General features: G+C 38.9%; 1 protein-coding gene across 2 annotated transcripts in view; it reads right to left on the bottom strand.

Moving 5' to 3' along the window:
* Positions 1 to 313: 313 nt before the first annotated feature.
* Positions 314 to 26,461, bottom strand: part of LOC135904132 (protein tramtrack, beta isoform-like) — a 227,153-nt gene continuing 201,005 nt past the window's right edge. The window contains exons 5-6 of one of the 2 annotated variants that reach the window (XM_070531592.1): positions 9,540 to 9,685; positions 314 to 6,346 (exon numbers count right to left, since the gene is read on the bottom strand). In XM_070531592.1, coding sequence (XP_070387693.1) covers positions 6,158 to 6,346; positions 9,540 to 9,685 — 335 coding nt within the window. In that variant the 3' untranslated portion in view covers positions 314 to 6,157. Of the gene's footprint in view, positions 6,347 to 9,539; positions 9,686 to 18,795; positions 23,878 to 26,461 lie in introns of those variants that run through there. The other variant, XM_070531591.1, reaches the window with a different exon arrangement.

Here is a 26,461-nt window from a genome sequence, read left to right as displayed (position 1 = left end):
AAGTATTTTAATGTGCTTAACTGGTGGCACAACAGAGCAACATTACAGTGCACATCATAAATAAATTTAACAGATTTCTCCTTAAATTTGTTAATGGTAGTGCTGCCCATATTTGCAGCACTACCAAGGAAGGCTCAGAAGTTGAGAATATGAAACAATACATTTTCATCAACAATGTTTTAGATATTCTTGACCACAATCAAAACTTATTTCACCACAGTCTATGTTGATGCACACAACAATTATGTATAAAGAATGCATGGAACAAAACTGATGCTTAAATGAAATTCATATTCAATGAAACAAACAGTGAGAAATGTGGCTTACTTGCATTTATTTCTTATGTAAATATATTAAAAATCCATTTCACTCCACACTTACACAGATACATATAGCACTGCATGCAATACGTGAACAAACCCTAAAAAGGCGATCTCATTGCAACCATCATGTTGCAAAAAGTACGGAAGACAATTGTTAGACACATCCTTGAAGTGTTATGCGATATGGCAGAGCACTTTCAAATTCACAAGTATAAAGAGAAAGCACTACTTTATCTCATATTATTTGAACACGTGACAAGAACTATCTCAATCATGAGAACGGACAGCCATAAGAATAGCAGTTTCATTACATAATAGCTGTCCATGAAGAGCAAGCTGTCCAAGCTGTCTGGCTTGTACAGAAAGGAAAGTAAGATAGAAACCCACGCTGAGTAATTTGCACTAAGGACCTTCCAATCAATAATGTGAACTTCAAACTACAATATATTAAGCTAGTCAAAATACAGACACGGAAGAAAGAATGACTATGTAACAAAGAAATTGCTTCAAATTTCTGTAAGACAAGAATAGCCAATGGTAAGCACACAATATGTTTATATGCTCAAATTAGGTACAGAATGGGCAGGTCACACTTCAGCACAAGAAAAAAATTTGCAGATCACTTGCAACATGGAAGGTTTGTACAGGTGGGAAGAGGTTACAAAGCAAATCCACATTATAAGTTTTTTATTTTACTTTCAGGACCTTTGTGAAAGCCATGAAAGAAAGCAACTATGCACCACTTTAGCTCATGTAGCAGCAAAATTGCGCAAAGATCAGGTGCGGCTCCACCATTTCATTGTGTGTTCTATCCCTGACACATGGCAATCCAAAGCCTACTGAAGTGAAGGTTCACAAAAGCTCATAGGAAAGCACATAATCCCACTTGTACTGCTGTGCACCCACTTCATGGGTAAAGCTTTAAGCCAAAGACGTCACACTTGGTTCTTTTAATTTAATGAAGGACTTGTGTTTCAAGTGAACTCCAAGTTCAAAATGAAATCTTTCTTATATTTTAAGGCATTCAGCTTTTATACATTCTGCTTGCATGCCATGATAACCAGCTATTTCATCACTACAGTAAGACATGTTGGTCACAGTTAATTTGCGAGAAAGAGGAACCTACTGAATCATTTTGTTTACAAATGTTATTACAGGCTAAATAGTGCCATGGAAGAAATGAAAGAATGAATGTAGAATGCTACAAGCCATGTGTGAAGTTTTGAAATATTGTGGTTGATCATAACAACAGCTTCTGTTCTAATTTGTAAAAAATATGCCTGTGTATAGCACAGGTGATGAAATTACAGGGTTCTAAGTAGTGACTGATGATTCTGAAGATGGACTTCCTTGCAAAGAATCTATCAGTGTTAATAAAGTCGCTAAACAATACATTATATTTGCTGGCCTAAAGCCCACTTCTCAGATAGTACTCAAACTAAGGATTGGGCTTTCCATAAAATTAAGCCACATTATAGTTCCAGCATTTTAACACCACTGGACCCTTTGTACTTACTATAATGTATTTTGCACACGAACATTGACTTTTAATAGTAACAATAGGACAAAAAACAAAATATGACTAGAAATAACAGACTAGCTTTACATGACTATAAAAATAGTACTAACATATCAATCAGACTAGCACTTCTGGACTGCACCACTAAGAAACCAAAGACCAGGCATGTTGTCTTTTGGTCCTCCTTTCTTGCTTTATAATAATTCCTCATTTGCTCAATACTCAGCAATAATAGTTCGGTAACCAGAATGAAGTTTCCCATTCAAAGCCACTTCATAAACTCAACACAATATGTTATGTGGAAGAAAATAAAGAATAACTTGAAAATGCACTAATAACCACTATTGCACTTGAAATGCAATATAACCATGCACATGAAGAAACTGAGAGTAACACACAGTTTTGGTATTTTTGTATGTTCTATGTCTGCAAATAAAGAATTTGAAAAAAAAAGACAAAAATCCAGGTAAAAGTGCAAAACATAAACATGTGACTGTGCACTGAGCCACTGACATAAAGTTTCCAAGCAGGCACTGCGCGATTCCTGCATGTAACTGCACAGCAGGGTCACGGACATGAATCAAGTAAAATGTAACAGCTTAGTATACAGGCTAAAATTTATCAAATTTCTAATTAAAGTGCAATTATTAAATAAAAGAAACCCATGTCTGATAAAATAGCCTGTTTGTCACTACAGATGAGCCACTAGTCAGGCCCAAAACAGCGATTTTCATAGCAAACATGTTTGCTTCATGTCAAATGTACATTTATACAATGGTAAGCATTTGCCAATCACTTTGAGACTGAAATGAAGGCTCACTTTAGCACTGTGCACCAATGAACATGAATGAAACACAAGAAATTCACGTGAACCAGGGCACAGGCTTCCACCAAATTCTAAATCGAGTCATGTAAGCCAACTGACCCAATTCCTGTTTCAACCGCAGAGACTGCACTTAATGCATGCTCAACAGCTAGTAATATGTTAAGTGCTTTACCATGCAGTACTGACACACCGTGTGCGACCATTTCAATGTGACACAACAGCACACTACACATGCTGACCTATGCAAGATGAACGAAGCAGTTGGATGCAGGAAAAACTAAATAATAATTCCTGAGCATGAAATTAAGCCAGTATTATTGGTAGCTGTTTCACATAACTGCACTCATATTGCCTGTGCTTAATAAAGAGCATGAATTAAGATTAGTACAACACCTCCTTCTTAATTACAAAAAGTGGAATTACAAAGGCATACAAGGCTACCTGAAATATTTAATGATATCATTCTTCTAAAAGATAATATCAATAAATAATTATTCATTATGTATAAATTAAACAGATCCTTACATGCGCAAGACAGCCTCCAATGACACTGCACCTGTTTTAATTTTTGAAGAATGTACTATTATTTTAAGCATTGTGCATTTCTTGATCCAAATGCATGTTCTTTACAAAACACGGATAGCACTTTGTTGAAGATTTTGAACCTGCAGAAAGACTTGCAATAAAATTTACCTATTCTTTTACATAGAAACACATAAATATAACAGTGACATAAACATAGTAACAATGGCTCCCTGTAAGATGTGCTTTGGAGTACTGCAATATACTTCACTATTTCAAAATCAGGTAGTTTGACTGAGTTCAATAGTCCAAAAGGTTTCCCATTATTCTTGAACAGTACATTTAACTCAAACTTATGATGGTCCAAATTAACTTCACATCAACTGCTGGCAATGAATTAGCCACGCTCACAACTGTTTAATGCATAATGATGCACAAGGACTGAAGAATGAAAGAATGTACACAGACAACGTACAATGTGGCTGGTTATGATGGATCACCAACTCACTTCAGTATTCACTTTATTTAGCAGAGTTCAATAGTATTTATATTCTGCAAGCACTTGTCTCCACAAGACTTTGTTGCGAGAAGTACACATTGATGACCTGATCACCAGAACCTACGATAATGTACTCATATATGATAAGTAACAACATGCTGGAAATATTAGCCTAACCTGTATTTTTGCATCACTAGGGATCTGCCTTAAGTCATAAGACAGGCGACATGAAGTCACTGTGCTGTCCATTGTACAGCTGTTGATGTCGAAATAGCCATAGCGCTCAGCAATTCAGCTTAATTATACTGTTTCTGGGAGATAATTTTTGCTAATAAAGACATCAGCTTATTGCTCAAGTCATCTACGATAAAGAGGTTTCTGCTTACATTTCTCCGATCAACACTGTTCCCATCAGCAAGAGTAGCAGTGGTGGTGCTGGTCAGAATTACAGACCTGATTGTTTAAATGGCCCTTCACCAGGTCTGGACATTTTGAGCTTACAAGCGCAGTGTACACAATGTGCACTAGCAACTGTGTCTGCCAAGTATTATATCCCTATGCACCGCAGAAAGCACTTAAATTTCAAACCAAATGCCGTTTGCCCTTCCTATGGGCACTGCGCTCCCAGCTGGAGAGTCAACGTATATCGCACAAGTGCACCTACATACATGGCAGTGCTGTAACGTCGCTCATAGTGGCACATGACTTTGAGAGTTATTCAAGGCAACAACAATAATCTTATGGATCTGTTGCTTCAATAGACAAATTAAAGTTTTAAGAAATAATAAAACTTCCAAATCAAGTGTCTGCATGTCTTTTTTTTTTACTTCATGCCATAGCAAGGAAGATGTATTTCTGTTTCATCTGCTTGTTTCTATGTTGGGCAGTAGAGAGCGAAACTATGCCATTTTCTCACATGTTCCAGCGCGTGATGATGTTCTGTGATCCGTTTGCATCTGCCTCAGTGTTCGCGTGGCATTGACGTATACTGCTAGTCAGGTGTTTCTCATGCACAGCTCAAAACGAGACAAACGCAACAGTTCACGCGAGAGACCGTCAATGGAAGTGCGCCACGCAGCAAAAAAGCGCGAGGGAAAAAAAAAAAGGATCCCTGCCCCTTCCAGTCCAAGAAGATGGTTGAACATTAAAGCTGTCTTAGTTACACCGAGTGTTACGCCATGCAAGCCAAACTTTGCAAGCAGTCTATATTGTAAAACTTTTGTTTCACCATTCTTTCACCTCATTCTTGCTTTTGTGTGCTTTGCGTGGGGAGAATGCTTTCACAGTGTCTTTTTCTGCAATTCTCCCTATGTGAGCGCGTTTTTTTTTTTTTTTTGCACGTGAGGTTGGATTGGTTTGATGATTGATGTCTTTGTGTTTCTTAATGAGCTTATACACACGTTCGGCCGTGACGGAGAGAATTACGTCAATGATGGTATGCCCGCAGTCCACTGTTGTCACTCGCATTTGATGTCTCGAGTTTGCTCAGTGGCGTGGCTAGCAGCATCCGCCCGGCATTGCCACTTGCCATTCTTCAAAATTAGATTGCTTTAAAATTAAATCTGTCCGTCAAGTTAAGACAATGAATGGCTCATAGCCCCTTAAGAAATGGCTCATACCCCTGTAAATGTGGCCTCCCCGTTACGACGGCAGAAGTGAAACACTACACTGGAATAACGAGCAGCAACGGAGCCAGCTGTGGAAGAAGACAACGATGACGAACGTGGGAGCAGTGGCACGAGCTTGTTCGCGGAGTAGCGCAAAGGGGCGCCAATGAACCAGCTGTGGAAGACGACGATGACGCTCAAGCCATTGCTGATGATAGTTTTAGCCAAGTCCAACAAGGACAGCACAGAGTCCGCATAAACAGCTTCGCTGTAAAAAGGGCAGGGCCCATGACGTATGCGTCAAGTGATACTCCAGCTGTGGTATGGTTGAAACCAGGAAAGGAATTTCGCTTGTGGAGGCTAGATGGGGGCAAGTGGAGAGAGAGTTATGTTGACGGTGACGCTCACCTCCTGAAATTATGGGTTCACGGCACTGAAACATTTCTGTCTTGGCTATTATTGAAACAATTTGAAAAATTATTGTGGTAGAATGCTCCCTAGAGGGCACGTGACAACTTCCAGTGCATAACCAAAATTTGCTATGTGGCCTGGTGAGGGGCTCTTTAAAGACGAACAATGAATGTTCAGCAGTTTCACCATATCTTCATACCTCCACTGGTCATCACCTACTAGCAGTGATTTGTGTACATGGCTGCCAATTCACGTGCAGTGGAAAGTGTGCATTGCAACCATTCAGAAAGTAGAAATTTGTGCCCTATTTACCAAGCTTCAATGCACAAGGATTCATCTGGCAATGAGCAGTCATTCACACAGCAGGGCTGGTAATTAAATTCACAAAACAAGTCGCTGTCAGATGTTTCAGACTCGTGCATCGTTCGATGGCCACAGAGCCTATTCTGCTCAGTCATTTCCATTGGCATAAGGGTGGCATGAGTCAACATGCTGTTCCAAGTCGGCCATATTAGGCATGGTCTTCAGGCAGAAGGGGCAGGTGAGTGCGAGTTGCAATGGGCTTGGCTGGCTCACACCATGCACACGTCGCATGTGACGCCATAGATGGTCCTTGCGACTGATGATCATGTTGCAGATCTGCAGTGCACAATGTGCAAGAAAGATATTGTGCATCACGCATCACACCACACTTGCTACTTGTAAAGAATGCCTCAACTTCATGCCATTGAAACCAATAATCTAAGCCATTTTTTACAATGAACACCTTTCCAACAGCCTGCCTGCATGTTATACGTATAGCCTAAAAATAATTAATATGTAATTAAAGAATTTATCATTTTTAGCCACTTGCATCAACTTTCCACGCTTTTTCTTTTTTTGATGCAATTTACAAAGGCACACCAAAATATAATTGCATGAAAGCTAAAGAAACTGGGCACAATAGCACTGTTTACTAGAATCTGCGTTTAGCTAAAGAGTGCCCCAAAAGTTAACAACATCAATATAAGAAGTTATGACAAAAAGTAAAACGCCATTTTTATATACCAACAATCTTTCCAGCTTCAGAATGAAATGGTACTTATGCAGCTGCTATAAGACGATTCCTTCTCTGCTTTGCCTCTGGCAGTTATATGGTTGACTACATTTGTTTTTTTTGTGTTATTTTAGTGCAGCAACCACACTAAAAATGCCAATGGCATCACAGTTATTGTATCACTGATGGCTGTGCTGTGCCACAATAAAATAAGTTAATAAGCATAGCTAGACTACACTCAGCTAAAACAAAGCTTGCTTACATCAGCTTGAAGTCAAACTATAAAAAAGAAAAGAAAAAACTGAAAAGAGAAATAGGAAACGGGAATGATAAGTGCAAGCATCTGCATGAATTACAATGGTACTAAGATTCGTCCTGTCCCTTCTTGCACACCATGTAGTAGTTAATCCATTGTTTAGAAATTTAGTTCTAATTAGTCAACATTTTTAAGCTCGAATGATACAAAAACAAATTACCTCCAAGCATGTTGTCTCATTTGAGCAGCAATTACATTTAAGCAATTTCTAGCTAGTGAGAGTCAACTGTGTGGGTTATAAGCCACTAACAAGAAACAAACTGCCAATTTAATGACAGATGAAATCAGTACTATTATTTCTATGTGGTCAATACTAAATGGTAACCTAGAATCCTCTACCACTGTGCTTAACACTGCCCAAGTGTAGCTTTGAAAAACAACACCCCAAAAAATACCATTACTATTACCATCAATATGAATTCAACGTTAATGCTATCAATCATTAGAGAAATGAGAGAACTTGATGCTGCACCCACAGAGATTTGTAGTCTACACTAACAGATGCCATAAGGCTAACAGCTGCATAGTTGGCTTTCTGCACAATACACTTGTTTTCATCCGACCAGTTAGGCATAACTATGATTTGTATATGCCAATAATTAACCAGTCTTATGCAGTGCTCTGGCTTGCCTTTCTACTTAACTCAGCCATATGTATATTCTAGCTATTATTTTTGGTATCCAAGGTTTAGGATGAAAACTGATAAGTCTGTAATACAATAATGACATTGGGTAAGCAATATGCATAATCTGTACGGGCTATCAGAATTTTGCACAGTATTTCTCTGCAGGTGGATCTTTGATCTTTTGTAGAATATGGACAGGTTGCTCGCTACTACCGGGCTAGTACCAACACAAGTGATAAGCTGAGCCCATCATGCATTCAACTGCTGCTGAAAGATTGCTACTGGTAAGAATAACTGATCAGCTTGTGTCTAGTTGCATGGACACATAACAGATAACACCAGGCGCTTTAACCCTTTCGCTGTCGGACCTTTCTAGCCGTGACGCACCCCCAGTGTCGGCTTGGTTTCAGGGAACGAGCATAACAGGGAATGAACATAGCCATTTATTTTTGATTATGATTGGTATACAAATAACATAGTCAATGCAATATACACATTTCAGTGTTCTGCAGCTGTTGTTAGTAAACATCATCATCACCATCAGCCTGGCTATAATATCCCTTCAACATCCGAATCTGACGATGCGGAACTCTCTTCCTCGCATGCGACTCTGTCCGAGTCCGAATCCGAGCTCGGCTCGTATTCTGAATCGGAATTGAGCCACTGCTCCAATGAGCGGACGAAGGTCCCGCGCGCTGAGCCATCCGAAAGTAACCGCGCGCAGGGAGGATGCGCTTTCACAGTCGCCCGCACAACGGAGATAAACGGGACGTTGCGTGATCAAGATGACAGAGGGAGATGGAAAAAGGCTAAACAAAGTTCGAAGGGCTTTACATTTACTGCTGCAAGTCGGAAGCGAGGGTGCGGCGAGAGAGCGCAAGCAGCAACGAGTCACTCTTTTCGGAGAGGCAAGGGCACGTGCGCCTGAACTTGACGCGCCGTAGCAGACACACCAAAAGAAGAAAAATAAAAACCTTCAAACCAGCGGAGATGGCAGAACAACCCTTGAACCCATAACCACACGCGCGCGACGCATGATACAGCGAACACGGAGCCACCGCGCCACTCAGCAAAGAGAAAGCGGGGAGTGGCAGTCGCGCCGTACTCTCCAATACACGGAGTAACACGGGTCGGAGCGAATATACGAACTTGTAGAAAGAGTCAACAGATAGCGTGGCCAATCCAGGAGCGCCAGCTTTGCGCTCTGGCGCGAAATTTTGAACGCACGATAGAGAACGTACCGGTACGTCAGTGACACCGTGGGGGGGGGGAAGCGCGATGACGTACCGGTACGTCCGTGACAGCGAAAGGGTTAATCGAAGTGCTCTGCATGTTCGCTGATATGATAGTAGCATGCACGGAAGCTGTCACAAATCACAGCTAACCGCAAAAATACAGAACATAAGTGTTTAACTTCATCAGAAAAAACATAATGTAGTTTCATCATGAAAAATAGAGCAGTGTGTACTTAAAATTACAGACTACTGCGATAGTATCAATCAACAAGAACACATATGTAAAGGCTCACCTGAAGGTAATACTATTTTGTGATTTCTAGTTTTTTTTAAGAAAAACACTTCCCCACAGTGCAAGAGGAATAATTTATTGAGAGAAAACATTTCTTACCATATGATAAAAAGAAACAGCTGTTTTCATAAATTTGGCACAATTTTGAACATTTCTTTCAATGGACAAAAGGCCTGTATGAGTTCAGAATGCCAAGTGGGGAATGGGTTATCTTTAATAAGAATAAGATGCTGCTGCTGCAGCCATGCAAATATCCTGCGTACTAGTTTGAAACTCTGCAAAACTCAGCGTCCTGACAACTTGTTAGTCAAGAAAGACTGAAGCTCACTTGACAGGTGAAGCGCTCTCTAAAGGGCACGTGGATCAGCTCGTGGCGCCTTAGTGCGCTCCGTGACCGCAGCTCTAGCTTGCATAAAAGGCAAGACCAGTGATTGCCTTTCCTCAGTCCATACATCTTCCTCCGTGAGTGAACATCTTGAAACCAGAGGCAAGAAAGAAATGGAGGAGAATGATATGGCTCTTTGTGTAACATGAAACCAATGCAATGCACTCAAAACAAACACTCCACTGATCCCATAGCAGGCTTTAGCTCACTCAGTGAAAAGCTTGCTGTTGAAATTGAAACTGCTCATAAATGTTGAAAAATAATCCTGCACACAGGTTGCATTCACTAGCCAGCAAGAAATCAATTTTCCTTAGAAGTAGGACTCCGTTTTGTAGCCCTGTTAAGTTTCTAGCAGATTAAAGCACACTACATTTGCTAATGTTTACCTGGCATACCTTGCAAATAATTTTAGTCAGCTTATCAGTTAACTAGTGAAAATTGTGCAATCAACAAACGAGCAATGAAGACTTCAATTGCCTCACATGATAAGTGCTAAAACAAATACCTTGTAATAAAGAAAGACCCTCGTACCCAAATGGTACCTACATGAATAACATGCCAATCAGCTGTGTGCAGCTGCACATACTATGGCAACAATCAGCAGCACTGTACTTAAAGACATGCAATTTTCAAATGAAATGTTCACAACATGCACAGTTTGAAGATCACAACACATTTTCTATGGATTCCAAAACCTTTCCAGGATGTCTAAAGCCTCACAAATTGTGTTATTTAGTTCTACTTCCACTTCATGAAGCATCTCAAATTGAAATTTCCCATGAGTTACACCAAGCCAGCACACTGTTTTCTCACTTCTTTGACCAACAATGCTACTTTCACCAACAACAGACAAGCAGAAAGAAACAAGTAAAACTACCACAATTATATCAATAATAACTTGTCGCAACCTTTACAATTCCTAACAAAAAAGTGTGAAAAAAAAAGTTAACAAATAGCTCAACGAAGTACTCTGGAAAAAGCTTTGCAAACAATGCAATGAAGAAATGGATACATAAAATCACACTAAAGGAAAGCCAAGTTCAGCTTTGATGATGCGGACATTGCATCATGCCTTTCATTACATTATATAAGCAAAATTAACACTATGAAAACAACATATTCAGGACGAGTGAAAATATGCCTTGCCTAAATTGTCTTAAGCATTTCTTAAGTTTTTATAGATCTATACCTTCAAAAGAGTTACCTTGTCGACTGACATAAATGGTAAAGACACAAATAAAGCATGTTCATTCCCCTTTTTGCTCACAGTAAACAATCTTCGAAATATTATGTTTTAGTGCTACATACCAAAAGGCACAAAGTAAGGGCATGAAAACAGTAAAAAAATCTTGAGGGCTGCAGCAAAATGTGAGCAAAGTGGGAGGGTAGTGTAAAAAAAACATCGCGTGGTTTGTAGAGATACTAGTTGCAAGCAATATCTACTAGTCTATGAATACTGAACCTTGAAGCATATAAAAAAAATTAAAAAGGCAATACGCCACCTTCACTTGCTTCAAGCTTCGCTGCAGTCATGAGGCAGCATTAAATATTGGAATAAGAGTTGGAACTTTTGCCAAGTGATTATTTATTAAACAGTTCATTACATACAGCTTTCCTTTTTGATTTTACTGATCATGTCAACCTTTTACAGAAATGTAAACGTAGGCTTATTGACACTGGTCATAATTATAGTTTCATATAAATAAAGTGAATTCAAGAACATGTGTGCATAGCCAATGGCAAAACCACCCCACAAACAACCTAGCTTGGTGCGAAGTTACCAAATTATTAGAGGCACTTGAACTTCCATGATAACAAAGCTTTTGAGTAAGTACACAGTCTGGGAGAAATAAAACCTTGCAAAAGCACAGCACTTTCATGAAGGCTCCAAACAAGGCATGTCACATACAGAATGAATCTTTCTAAATTCGTCTGAGAAGGTGGACAGTGTATGGAAAAGAAAACTCAGCATGGGTTTCAGAAGCACTTGAAGAAGGCACTACTATATACAAGTGAATACATGCTTGTTGAGTAAAATATTCAGGAACAGATATACTCATTCAGTCATTCTTGAAAGACCTGATGTATTCACACAAATTTCATACATACTGGTGCATCTAAGTTGAAGTGTGAAAAGAAGAGAAAATGCACCCTTCACATGCCAACAGTATTACACAAAATTGCGCCTGCATTTGCAAGTATTCATTATGGTGCAGCATTTGTGAATATGAAGTAACAACTGCAATCACACTCAAAAATAGACACTGACCACTTTTCACTTTATATTGATTCCTGAGGTAATCATTCAAAGATAACAGTGCACAAGATATGACAGGGCCTTCACTATGAACCAAGACTCACTGGTGAACTAGGAACCTCTCGAAGCTTGATCAATCAAGCCAACAAAACATTTGGTCCATCACTGTCACATTGAAATTTTACTGGCATATTAAACAGTGAAATGTGTTGAACCATGTTTAATTTGAATTGATGTTTGCCGGATAGAAAGTACCATGACCCCAGCTTAAGGAGGTCTGTAACGTTAACAAGGTAGTTAAGTTACTTGCATGCTTCTTTCCAGCTTCACAGTATTTTTGCCATGAATCAAAATGTACAAGAAGCTAACATCATCAACAAACAATAGCATGAACCTTCCCAGGCTATTGTCTCTACATCGAAATGGTGGAACTGGGTCAATAAGGATAGCCACAGCCATATAACTAGATGTCAGTATTTAACATAGTGGAAAATGGTCCCAAAGATAGGTGCACGAGTCTGAAATGTAAACTGGAGGCAGAAACTTCTTGTCTTCCTGCCCTCAGCTTGCCTGTGGTAAGAGGACAATTCACACTTGCTGCCTTGACCATTAGTGGTGCTGCCTAACACTCACAAGGCTGATCTCTTAAAGATACACAAACACCAAATAAAGTGGGTGGAATGATGGTACCCCAGTAGCTTAATTGGTAAAGCCCCACACACATGATGCAGAAGACGTGGGTTCAATCCCCACCTGCGGCAAGTTATATTTTCACCCACTTTTATTTTGCAGAATGCTGTTATTTCTACATTTTAATTAAACATTGCAATTAATTTCCTCGATGCTTTCTCCAGCTTCACTGTCTGTTGCTTCGTGTGGTTATGGCTGACAAAAAATTTGAGCCCCTCAATCCCATTCTTGCTCACATCCTGAACTTTGTAACAGAGGATGAACACCACTAGAACCATATTCTGAAAATTTGTTTTGTACACCTCACACAAACACACAATATAATGTTTTTATTCACAACAGCAATCACTGCTGACAGTGCACATTCCTGGACCAAGAAATATGACTATTTAAAAGGACACTAAAGAGAAAAACACACTCGAACTAAAGTGTGCTACTACAATACCAAAGAAAGCTACTTTTCCAGAAAACCTGCAAAAATGAAACACTGGTGGCACCACCCTTCTTAAGTTCCCACACCAGCTCGTTATGCACTTTGGCAGTGCCTAATTCGGCCTGGTTAATTTTTATTTATCAGTAAAGGCGGACTACATTGTATCCTAAAGAAGCCAGACACTGAACATAGCAAGTTTCAATAAGATTTACTGTGCCACAATGGCCTAAATACGAGAACATACATTGAAATCCATCGTGTCATGCCAATGTACCAGTGCTGGAATTTTGCCATGAAATTCAACCAATAAAAAGTTTGGCATACAATTTTCTCTTCTAGTAATCAAGTTCTTACCATGAAGTTTATGCAAATAAAGCTTTTAAAAACTATTTTTCGATATGAACTGACAGTCCTTTTTTGTGTGCGTCCATTTATGAACTTAATAAATGTATCAACCTTTAACCACAAACGTAAGAACAAACACATTTACACAACTACTAGAAGCCCAACCCCTTGAATAGCGGCAAGTGTAAATATGACATAGCTTCAAACCACTATTTGAGCAGCAGAAATTTTACACAAAGTGAGCCCCCCTCCTTCCCACCTCTTTATAATAGAATGCTTAAAATTTTATTGCATATAAGATTTCATTTGTCACAACCCACCTTCTCAACCTCTTAACATACACATAGATTTTGAAATACACGTTAAGCGGAAGTGAGAGTAGACTTTTCTAATTAGTAAACCTTCAGCAAAGGCTAAAAAATTTACACAATGAAAGGAACACATATATTTGTAAATTTTTTAGAAAGAGCCATAAGAACTTATTTCTCAAGAAATAGCATTAACCTTGCAGCATGAACAATGTGGCTCAGTTTTTACTCTTTGCATTCACTTTCAGCATGTGACCCAACTAGAAAGCATGACAATACAATAATAATTACAACCTTAAACTGAACATCTGGGAGCCACAATCAGGTTTAAAAGCATGTTATTCCAAAAACATGCAGAGAAGCAGGGCACACTTCTACCAATGAGTGCTTCAGTATTTCTCACATAAATGAGGCTAATCTAAAGGTTTGCCAATTGGTGCCAAGGGTGTTAACAACATAAACACTGTATTAATTTACAAACCCTAAGCTTTTTTTATATATTTGTGATGGCTAGGTTGTGGGAGAAGGTGCAATTCTGTGGCCCTTTCATGCCATGAAGTGCACCAACATATCTATGCCTAGACTATCAGCCAATTACCCAAGCCCCCAAGGTGAGAGAGAGTATAAATTCTGGCTTCCTATGCACCAATGAAAATCTGGAGGGCAAAAGACAAGGCAGCTAGACGTAAGAGCAGCAGCCACCAGAATCGGTGACCATTAGAAAAACGAACCAACACATCCATGATGTGAGGCAAGAGAAGCACACACGAAAATTTTATACCCCAGGCCTATTCTTGCTTGCTTTTCTTTTTCCCACCTTTCCAACAACTAATTTCTTTTTAATATTACCAATTACCAATTAAAATTATATAACTTTTTCAGAAGCCAGTTTGTATCTTGAGGAAATTTAATTAGTGGTCGTGTTCTGTCTTGCTACCACTTAGTTTTGCACACTTTATCATCTTAGCAAGCCTGTGGCTGACAAGGACAGTAGGATTTGTCATGTGTGCATGCTTGGACGCTCGTTCCTGCTGTTGGAGCAAAAGAGCTAGTCCAAGCAGAATACCTACAAGCTTCACACCATAGGCTAAACTTGTCAAACCAGTTGAACTGTAATATACTTGAGCAGAGAGCCTTCTTTCTGTCAGTTTTTACCAAAAGTGCATAAATTGGTATTACACAACTGTAATCTGACATAACCATAAGGCAATCTTTTGCCATAATTATATATTAGGCCGTACAATTGTTCTGCAACATGGACAAGTACGCATGGCAAAAAGAACTGTATACAGAAGTTTCAATATATGATACATAAAAAGCTTTGAACAAAAGTGTTCACTCTGTGAAAATAACATACTTTCCTGCTGCATATAATTGTGTACTTTATGGCAGCCTAACAAAGGAATAAGGATGCTAGAAATTCAGCTTTCTTGACAGTGAAAAGATATATTAAAATAAAAGAAGGGATGGGAAGGGTTGAGCAGGGCATTCAAGGCCCATTCACACCTTTGACTCGCAGAGGTCAAGCGACCAAGTTGGTCACAAGGTGGCTGCATACGTCGAAAAGTGACTGTTTTAGGTCAGTTGCTTGCTGCTTGATTTTTCATTTATGCGTCTGCAGGCAGAAGGCTGCTGAACCAATCAGTGATGCAGTATGTCTGTATGTTCTGACGCTTATTTTACGCGGCAATGGCAACGTGAGCCGACATCAATGACACCAGTTACGAGACAGTTCAATCTGGTGACTGGCAGGTCGCACTGGCCTCACTGTGAACATGTCACCATGAGGTGCTCCCTGGTCGACAGTCATGGTCAGACATGTGGCCTCTGTCAATCGCTGGTGTGGATGCGCCCTTTGGATTAAGCAGGTATCAAGCCGCTACAATATTGCCCTTGAAGCATAGCATCTGACACGTACTAATAAAAAAATGTTTAACAGCTAAAGCACCGTTCATGCAAATAATGCAGATCACAAATATTTATTAATCAATTTTCTGACTCCATGGCCTGCACACCTCTTAAGAAAGAAGTTTTATTTTTCATTCTACTCCCCAAACCTGCCAAAAGAAAGTTCAGCTATTGATATTTTTACTGATCGCCTTCCCATCTCATTTACTCAGAATCCCAAACATTACTGACTTGCACTCTCAGAAGCGTGCCTAGAGTAGAATCTAGTAGCTAAGCACTACTCCAATAATGAACTAAACACCAAACATCAGAGCCACAATTATATCTATCACACAAGCATTTTCAAAGACCACTGATACCAGAGACCACTGAAACCTACAAGTCTCCCTGGGTCTTCTGCGTAATCATTAAAATCCGCAAGTGCCATTGATTGTCTTTAACAAGCTTGTACAAAGTATCTATTCAGGCTCACAAATTTCAATACTTTTTGGTTTCAATGGTCTTCAGGTGCAGGGATGTCACAGTGCTGTAGCTTATTCCCAATAAAACACATAAATAAAGCATGGAGATCAACAGTTTTAAACATCTCAGTACTGTAGTAACACTTTATTAGTTGCGAAAAAATCATCCACTATCAAACCTTGCACACCATTCCTCCTTGTCATGAATAATGAGTCCGGCAATGTACAAGCATATTGTCTCGACGGTTGTATCTACGACCACACACATCGCAAGCAAAAGACTTGGGCTGGGTCAAGTGCTGGCGTCGATGTCGCTGCATGCTGTAAGCATGTGTCATAGACTGGCCACAGAGTTCACAGGTGAACAGTGGGCATCCTCCTGCTTTGGTAGTGGTGCTGCTGCTGCTGCTGCCACTGCTAGGAAGTGGTTCCTTGCCAGAAAGTTGTTGAAGCAGTACAGGGTGAGAGGAACCTAAAGGGGTGAACAAAAAGACATTATTTTGTTTGTGCTCTTGAAAGCCCACTTGTGCCCTGCTTGGTTTTCCAATCTCTCAAATGCTGCAATATAGAAAGCATCAAGCAGAAATCTATGCTGCGTTGTTGCTGTACACACACACCAGCTCTTTCTCAATTCTTGAAGCACAATATAACAAACAAGACAGAAGTCCACAGGAAGAGGGAGACTTTTGGCGAGTAACAATTGTCGAAGGAATGTCACTGCAGCCAATGTTTCGATAAGGGGACTTGTCGAAACATGGGCTTCAGTGACATTTCTTGTTCTACAATTGTTATTTAGTTATACCAAACAATATCATAATCTTTTTTTAATGCGAAGAGGGAAAGTTGTTTAATAAAATGGTTCCACTGCATCTTGAGTCAATTTTGTTGTTGCTGCAAAAAAAAAAAGGCACTAAATTCTACACAAAATATATGACATGCAATATATGAGGCAGAACTTTATAGGAGCTTATACCATTTTAATATCTTCAACATGAAGACTACAAGAAACAGAAAATGACCTATTCTGATTACATAAATGGCCATTAAAAGGTTTCAATTTATGAATAAAACCTTATATATGTGAAAATTAAGCAGCAGCACAGCCACAACTGCTATGCATGTGATAATACTCTTTAATTTGCTTAAACACAATGTTTTTCTCAGGTTAAAAAAATTTGCATTCACCTCAGTGCAAATAAAAACAAAAGAATAAAAATTTAAGTATACATCAACAGGCATCTATCAGCTTCTCGTGCAATCGCAAACAAATCCACATCATTACGCATACTTTATGATCATGCGGAGACCTTAAGATGTCGATTTCTCAAAATTCATGCAATACAGAATTGCAAAAATACACACCTTTGTACAAGATACTTTGCATGCTGGAAAAGCTTTATCACAAGAGAAGAGCTTGTCTAAAACTCGCCCATGCACTGCCATTAAATGTTTTTGTGTCATGTGCATGTTGTAGAACCACTGCAAGACTCAGTAATTAATATAACCTACTACTGACAATTAAGATACATGCATGCAATGTAACTATAATGTAACAATCAGTGTGGTAAGCATACAGAGGCAAATATATAAAAAAAGGTCAATCAAAATGACTTATTCACAATAAGGCCGGGAAGCAAACATTGTTACAATCATGCAACTCGATAGTAACAATGCCTGTATCGTTAATTTTCAAACTAGTAAATGAGTCAATCCAACAAATTGTGTTTTAACATGCACAAAGGACAGGAATACTAATATAGACATAATTTTAACTACCACCACATGGCCAGTACCTTAAAATAAAAAAGAAAGTGCAAAGTAGAACGAAAGCCCACCATAACAATAAATCAAATAAAAGCATCAGTGGTAGGCTGAAGTATAAGGAAAGCAGATTAAAAAATGCACAGACTGAAAAAAAGCACAAAATGCACAGTGCATCAAAAGACTATAAAAAGTTTGTTAACTGAAGTTAACATGTACAACTAGAATGTGTAAAAACCAAAAGTTTTTGGGTGACAAGCGCAAGAAACAAAAGGTGCACTTGCATGACAAATATTTTATTGACAAGCTATGGCAAAATATGGGGAAATAGTAATGTCGCCCGTATGTCCAGTGCCTCAGCAGAAACAGTAAACTGCAGAGGTAGGAACTTGGGGCTTTGAAGTCATACAGAGCATGCTATGTAAGGGAGACAGAAGCACTGGAAAGCTCCTGTTCTTACCATAGTAGTGTAAAAAGTCATACAAGCATGCATTGCAGCCATCGTACTGTAGAAACATCTGGCTTGTTTATAAAGCAAGCACACCACTTAACAAGATATAATAATTTAGAAAAAAGCAAGCAAAAGCTTTCCCATGACCACTGTTCTAAAAAAATTATAAATTTGGTTTTCATTTATGCTCATAAAGGCACGCTAAAGAAAGTCATGCAAAGACTTTCCACACACATGTCCACAATAACCATGTCATTACAAGCCACAAACTGTGTGCTAGCCATGAACCAAGGTTAGCGCACACAATTCTTTCTGTGCGTCGTGTGATGTGATGTTGGCAATGCTGTACCGATTCTGCGCAAACCCTCGCAAGTGCGACTGTGAACTGTACAATGTGCCTTCCTGAAGATTAAATGGTCATGCAAAAAGAAACATGGTCCTCACAGCCGCAAAATAAATTCTCCTAAGTAAAATGAGTTGAATATATGCCATCTGACTTAGTTCAGGAGGCCTCAAAACAATTTGGCCAAGGTATATGACATTAAATCTTTGCCCAATAAGTGACTCACAAGGACAAATGAGAACTACTACTTCTGCAATATTTATTGTTTTGTTTTTATTAGACAGCATACAAAAGTTACAGCATGTGACAACATGAGACTCAGTTCTGATTTAATAAATCTAAGGCATAATGCCTAAAGGTTCACAGAGCAAACTAGAAAAAAAGAAAGTTATTACATATTATAATATTGTACACAAACAAAAATGCAGGAATGGAGCCTTGTTCTCTTATCACAGACAGTCTATGCCTTCACAAGATGGCAATGAAAACATACTGACAATCAACGAATTCATTATAAAAGAAGTGCTGCTGTGCATTGATGTGCTATAGACAAGCAAAAATGTTTAATCACTAACAAACTTCACTTTTCACGGGGCATTTGAATCCCTCAATTATAAAATAAAGAAGGCACAAGATCATGTTGCTAAGATAAATAACTGCTTTATCCATCTTTGCTTAACATAGAAATTTCACTTCTTTTAGGTAATGTCTGTTGAGAAAACTACTGCTGAATCTTGAGCTACCCACTTGTGACAAAGTTGCAAATAATGTAATAAATTCAATACTATTTATGTTCAGGTGCACAAACAACGCATGTTAACCCTTTTCATACAGCAGCAAATCACCAAAATATGTGCCCAATTTCCCAGACATTTGAAGAAACGTGGCCTCAGGACTGACAACTACGCTCATTGCTGGCTATATCGGTACAAATTCCAGCAATGACTATACATGTCAGTGGTACAGAAAGGGTTAAGTTTCAAGAGAAATCGGAGGTGATGTGACTGCGATACCACAGTTGAGAATCAAGAGCATCATAACAGAGAATAAAATTTCATCGGCTCACAGAAAGCAGTATGCCAGGACAAATTATGAATATTCAAAGTATTCAAGACAATGAGTTATGCCAACGCATGGAGAAAAAAAAAATCCGAGGACATCTAAGCACTTCTTGTGAGTTCTGAATGTGAAAGCATTAATTAATGTCCAATTAAATGCCGCTGGGTGGTCCTTCGAGTTTTGAACTCCTCGCGGGCAAGCGAGTGTGTTGAGACGTTTGGCGTGTTTTGATTTGGCCTTACGGAGGCGCAGTTAGAACACAGGATTTTGAGTGACAGCGAGGATGACGCAACACCTAGCACACTACTACAGCAGCAGGTCTTCCCTTCTGCCCGCTCTGCTCAGTTGAGGTGCACTCGTGCCATGGCGTTGCAGCCAATGGGAACTCCGTCAAGGCATGCTCGTGACGTGGCGTCGCAGCCAATGAGAATTTAGGTGCCATTTCACTGCTACAGACGCCGGCTTTTTTGCTCAATGAGCCATTTCACACCTTCGCATCAATATAAATGAAGCAATACCTGCCTTGCATTATTACTAATTCATATTACCATGAGATGCTAACAGCATTACTTAACTCTTAATATGGTTGTCTGTGTGAATATTTCCAAGATGTGTCATAAAAACATAACACATTAATCACCAATGTTGCTACACAAGTTGAAGACATCCTTTGATGCCCCTGTTGAGGTACAATATTTATGCACTTTCTACCAATCATTAATTATACATGCCTGCCATGAACCTAAGTTTTGACATAAACTATAATGAACATAAGATGATTAAAAAGGGCAGCACCCTATCCACACTGTAACAACTGCAGAAAGATACATCAGAACTAATGGAATACTATTCAAGCTCAATTTGTAGTTATTTCTTGTGCCTATGTAATTTTCCATGTAAAGAAATCAGTGCAACTTATTTGAATGAACTGAAATGTTTTCTAAAATTGTAATCATGGATAATAGTGAAAAAATTTTTCCAAAAGATAAATGGCCGTGTTTCACCAACTTAGTTAATTAAATGTACTCACATTATAGCGATATGTGAATGCAGATCTATGTTCTTAAAAGTTGCGTGCTGTCTCTCAGAACTTTGTAAGCTTATTGGCGAAATCAATGCAATCAGAAAAAATTATTTTATCTATGCATGCCTTTCCACAGTGAGTACATTCTCACTTCTCTTACTTGCAGACATCTCTGTGGCCTGTGTAACTGAAGAGGAATGTGGCAAACAGAAAAGAAAAAAATGAGAGCAAGTAATAAAGATCTGTGTTCAAAAATATATATTATATGCAGACTAACTCTGTATTAATTATTAAATTCTTTATCAAAAAGCAATGAAACTTATTAAAGACTCTGAACAAAAAAAAGAAAATTGGTGCAAATTGGACACAATGGGCAAGTCCTGTACACTGTATGAAGAGACATGGTGACCAGAAATACACTAGAATATGTCTCACAGCACAGATAAAATGGAAAGCAATGATGCTAATGTTATAGCAGGAACTCTTTTGCCACAACATGATGCCAAAAGGAGGAGCTGGTGGTTCCCCAAGCTCTAGCATTTCGCAAATAGGATAAACAAAAGTGCTTTGCATACTGAGAGGAGCATGGGTCAGTGCTTCAAGTGCAACATAATGGCCAAAATTCAACATTCAAATATATATTGCCTGCATGGAACCTTAACAAGTTATGGAGCTTAATGCAGAAACCACACTTTGAAGAGTGCAGTAACAAAAGAGCACAAGAAAATTTATATGAGGGAGCCATAAATAAACATGGCCAGTGGTCAGATGCATAGATTTTCATACAATAATTACCAGAGAGAACTCTGGCGCTAGTGTCTATAGGGATTGCAATGGGAGCGGTTGTACAAGCATGGGAATTACGGGTAGCATATAGATTTGCCTAAGCTTCGTCATTCTGGCTTCAAACGGCTTTGTTACTTTGTAAACTTGTCATTTTCAACAATGTGCTGCACAATAAATAATTAAGTAAATATTATTAAAATTGTTCGACGGCAGGACTCTAGCACAGCACCTGTAGCACAGAGGCCCGATATTGAAACCATTATGCCATGAATGCATGCATCGACAAATGACATAAAACGCCCTTATGAATTTATCGCGGGTAAGCCAGTGCCTTGAGATCCTTGGTGTGTTTCGATTTGGCCACCTCGACAAGCTGAATCGCTTGCAATTAGTAGCGATTGTGCGTGTTCGCATCTTCTGCACTTCGAAAAACATAGATTGCTCTGAAATTTATGATAATGAAGGCATATAAAGCATAATAAACAAAGCCACAAGAACGTCTGAATTCACAAGCACGAAGATGAGACAGATCTATGTACTTCCCATCATTCCCACGGTGAGTAAACCACTGCAGCGCCAGAGTTTCCTCCAGTATATTGTAGGAAACTATATGGTCAGGTGGACACGAATAAACCAGAAGTACCATCCTGATCGGAAGAAATGAAGTTGCTACTTGCACAATAACAGCACAATAACAGCCAACTCCATCCAGCATGTCTTATCAGTGTTCTACTGCACCCACGGTGCTCCAAAGCTTTAAAGAAAGAAGTGAATATTCATCCTTACTTTCCAGAGATCTCAAGCATTAAGAGTTTCATGGCTGTGACATAATGCAATCTGAAATCAGCTCTTAGTAGCTTCATTTCTTTCTAGCACAAAGAATGAAACAACTGCTGCAAACCTCAATACGCCATTCGGAAAGGAATATACAGCACTGGGACATAGCCAGAGTCAGTCTCTGGCTGGTTTTACAGAGAAGGTTGAAGAGAGAAACTTCTGTAGCTTTGCCCTTAACGTGAACTAGCAGAAAACACTTTCTGCAATACGTTCCCTGTTCCATATACAGTGCACCAATAAAAAACTGCTCCAAGGCCTCTGGACTGTGTTCTCAAGGGAGGCAAAGCCTTAGGATGTGTGTACATGCTTGCACAACAAAGTAGGGTGGACAATGAGACTTTTTGCAGATTTATCATACAGTGATAATTACACTCATACTAACTTTACATAACTTAATTCTTAGATACATATAACTTAATTCTATATTACAACTTTTACGGCTAAAGAATATGATAACCTATTGGTGGTATCGCCAGCAAAAGTAAGTACAGCACAAGCTGCACAAGTTTTCAGTAGCTGCAGATCTGTGTTACTATGGGCACTATGGCAAAGTGTATGTTCCAAACATGCAACATATTAGCAGACAAATTTATTAATCGTTCAAGGAATTAATCTGCAACATTATCAGAAGTTCTTCATGTGATTAAGCAACTGAAATAAGAACAGCTGCAGGAACTAAATATCCTATACTTCAGGAAACGAACTGAAAAATAAAATATGTTTTCAAAAGAAGCAAGAATGGTGCCTGTAATATACTATTTGTCCTTCACAGGTCAGCACTTTGGCATCAATAAACATGTGCTAATCTCATAAACAAACTGACAAGCAGAAAAAAGCTCATGTGTATCCAGGACTTAAAGCTACACTAGTATACGTCAACAAAGCTGACTGAAACATGAGGTGCAGGCTATAAACAATTATGAAGTACTTCATAAAATGTTGGTCACTTCATTCTCAGCAGCCATGTGTTGAGATCTCTTCCTCCACCTGCATAATTCTGCAAGTGACTAATGGCAACAAATGCCCAATTCTCAACATCAGGCATTACACAAATTCAGAACATTATGTTCATCTTTATTGTGGACAAATGAAAATGTTTGTGCTACAAACACAACTGTAACGATGTCTCGCTCTCGCTCATGGCCTCTAACCCCAAGTAAAAAAACAAAAACAAAAGGTACACATTCAGAACTTACCACTACATTGCTCACATAGCACCCTTACTGGAGACAAGCATAAAAGATCCAAGCAAAGCCTTCCATTCAACTCGATGTGTGGTGATCAGGGCTGCCACGGTTACGACATCTCGGCCGGCCCCTCTGGCCTTGCTGCAAGACAACACCATGCACACCTTGCATGTGAGAGCGCAGGTTGTCGATCCAGTTGAACCTTCGAGGACAGAAGTCACACTGGTGCTTTAGAAAATTTGGGTTGTGAATGACACGGTGCCGTCGCATAGTGTAAGCTGTCGAAAAGTCTTTGTGGCAGATGTCACAGGGAAACCGCACTTCTTCTTTCTCTCGTGATGGAACCGGCTGCCATAGCAATGACTTTGCAAGAAGCTGCACTGCACTGGTTCTTTCATGGGCATTGGTGTCGACAGACGTGACTGTAATACCTGGAACAAAAGAAAGTAGATGTGCTGTGGTGACATGCAAAACTCGTACCTCGAAACATCAGTATGGGTATTACGAACACAATAAAAGGGATATAGTTTTGCCCAGTGACTGCCTCACGTTTAACATTAAAGTGTCTTTTGGATACACATGTTTAGAAGCAGAGCTTAAAAGAAAGCAATAAGAGAGAATATTGCAAGGTTGAAGTTAGCATTTTGGTGTCTACACAAACAGCCATAATATAACTAAAGAAACTTATGAGAAGAGCACACTACTCAAGTATTTACACCATTGTAGCACAAAAAAAGAAAAGAAATAAAAACAGAAAAAGAGCATCTGTAAAGTGGTACTTCTAAATTTAAGGTGCTCAAAAAGCTAAAGCAGGAATGAAATCACTGTAATAAAATAAAAAAAATAAAAAGTCACACACAAACGCAACAGTCCAGTTTATCAACTGAAGCAAGTTATTAGACATTTGATATTGACACTTCAGAAGCACCACTTGAAAATGCAAGTGCCAAAGGAAGCTAACGACTCATGTACACAAATAACATGAATGCTCACTGCGCCCACAATTAAAAAAAAATATTTCTCAAATATTTTCAGTTTTCCAGTTTTACAAATATTTGTATCTCAATGGTATGTTATTATGAAGGCTTTTAAACAAAGTGGAGAGCTGCATTTCACAATGTAAGGAAGGACAAGGAAGCACTTATATTTGTTACAGCTAAGCTTTACTTCACACTGAAAATACTCTGATCTGATTTTCTAGTCAGTTACACAAATGTAATCCTGTTTCAGCAGCAAACATCCAAGCCATTTAATTTGGTGTTAGAAAAGATGAAAAGCACAAACTCACTTTATGTTTTCAAACTTTAAATAAACCTTTATTCCTTCGCAACAAAATATACTCCAGCTTTCAATCACCAACTCAGCTAGACTATTCATAAAGCACATCTACCAATGTAAACAAATCAACTATGAATAACAATGATGATAAAATGAAAATTCCAAATAGCAAATGTATTATCAGTACATGCAAACAGAAGTCAGAGGAAGAGAAGTGAGCACCACAGCAAGAAAGCAAGAAGCTAAGTGCTGCAGACTGTCAATCACCCCCCCCCCCAAAAAAAAAATAAAGAGGGCAGTTACTGCTGTTATGCACGGCAGCAATGCGACAGTTACAGTGCACAAATGGGGAAATGGAAAAAAAATTCTCGTAAGCATAAAAAACTGGGGATATTTTGGAGTGGAGATACTGCTGTCATAAAAACCAAGAAGAGTGTATGTAGTTAAATATCGTCATCCTAAAAATAGCTACACCATAGTTTTCTGCCAAAGCAAGTAGAGTTTTTAAGCACTATGTAATGTGACAGCTAAATTTTCCTCATTTGATGCTAAAATTTGCCTCTCTCTCTCCCAGAGAAACCGGCTTCATATATTTGTGCCAGAACTAGTGGAGAGAGGAAAAGGAAACAAATTGACACGTAGCTTGGCAAACACAAATGAACTTTACCACAACCATAAATGACTTCTGCTCAAAATGAACAGTACTAACAAAGAGCAATTTACAGGGGTAGCAAACCCAGTCAAGGATGCTGTCGCAACGAATGGGTTGAATGCTAAAGTTCTGAATAATACAATGTTGCATGACAAAATGATCATATGATACTGCAATGCCCCTAAAAGTGAAAACCTAAATGTTCTGGCTCTACATTGTGCATGCCTGAACTAGATAATCTTTAAAAATACAAGCTCCTGCCTTAATTATTGAAACTTGCAGAAAATTCTAGCAATGTACTAGTTCACTTGAAGGCAACTCGGGGATTACTGCTTTATAGATGCAACAGATTAGGAGTGAACCAATTGAACTTGGCAGATGTAAATGGCACTTTTACCTGGCAGCATCAACATTTGAGACTTCCTGTTCCAACAACACATAATGCAACCAGGCATCATATTACGATGAAATATTGAAAAAATGAGATAACATTTAAAAATACAACAAAATAAGGCACTAAAATAAAACCTTAATGCAAGCTCAAGCTTTTACAGCTTAAGATCAGGCAGTTTTAGGCATACATTACTTAATATTGTATGTTATGAGAGCTGAAGACTAGTCGTTCTCCAAGTAACAGACGTCCCCATGCCATGTAGCCTAATGCATATAAATGGATACTTGAATGCCCCAAAGCTACAAATAGACAATGAATGCCACCACAGTGGGTGCAGAAATGTTTTGACCATTTAGCCTCCATTTATTGTGAATGAAACTTGTAAACCTGAACTGACCAGTGCACTAAGTTTACATTTTCTCTCCTTCACTTCTAGCTATAAACTTCGTTTATAAATGACCCATGACCCTATAACCATCCCTAGTACAATGAAATAAACTAAAATATGGGAGTCATGGAGTAGACATTATAAACTTTCATTAGCAAAAGGGAATTCTGCAGAAGCCTGTGAGGTGTAGGTACTACCACATTCAGTGTAACTTGCGAAGTGCAAGCTGCAGTCAGAGTACTCTCCAAGTAGAGCTGTGCCACTAACATGAGGTGCACTGAAATAAAAAGTGGAGAGCATTTT

The sequence above is a fragment of the Dermacentor albipictus genome, chromosome 1 (genome assembly GCF_038994185.2).
Source record: "Dermacentor albipictus isolate Rhodes 1998 colony chromosome 1, USDA_Dalb.pri_finalv2, whole genome shotgun sequence".
In the NCBI taxonomy this organism is placed as follows: domain Eukaryota; kingdom Metazoa; phylum Arthropoda; class Arachnida; order Ixodida; family Ixodidae; genus Dermacentor; species Dermacentor albipictus.
The sequence above is the reverse complement of the archived record's forward strand: the minus strand, read 5'-3'. Positions and strand labels throughout refer to the sequence as shown.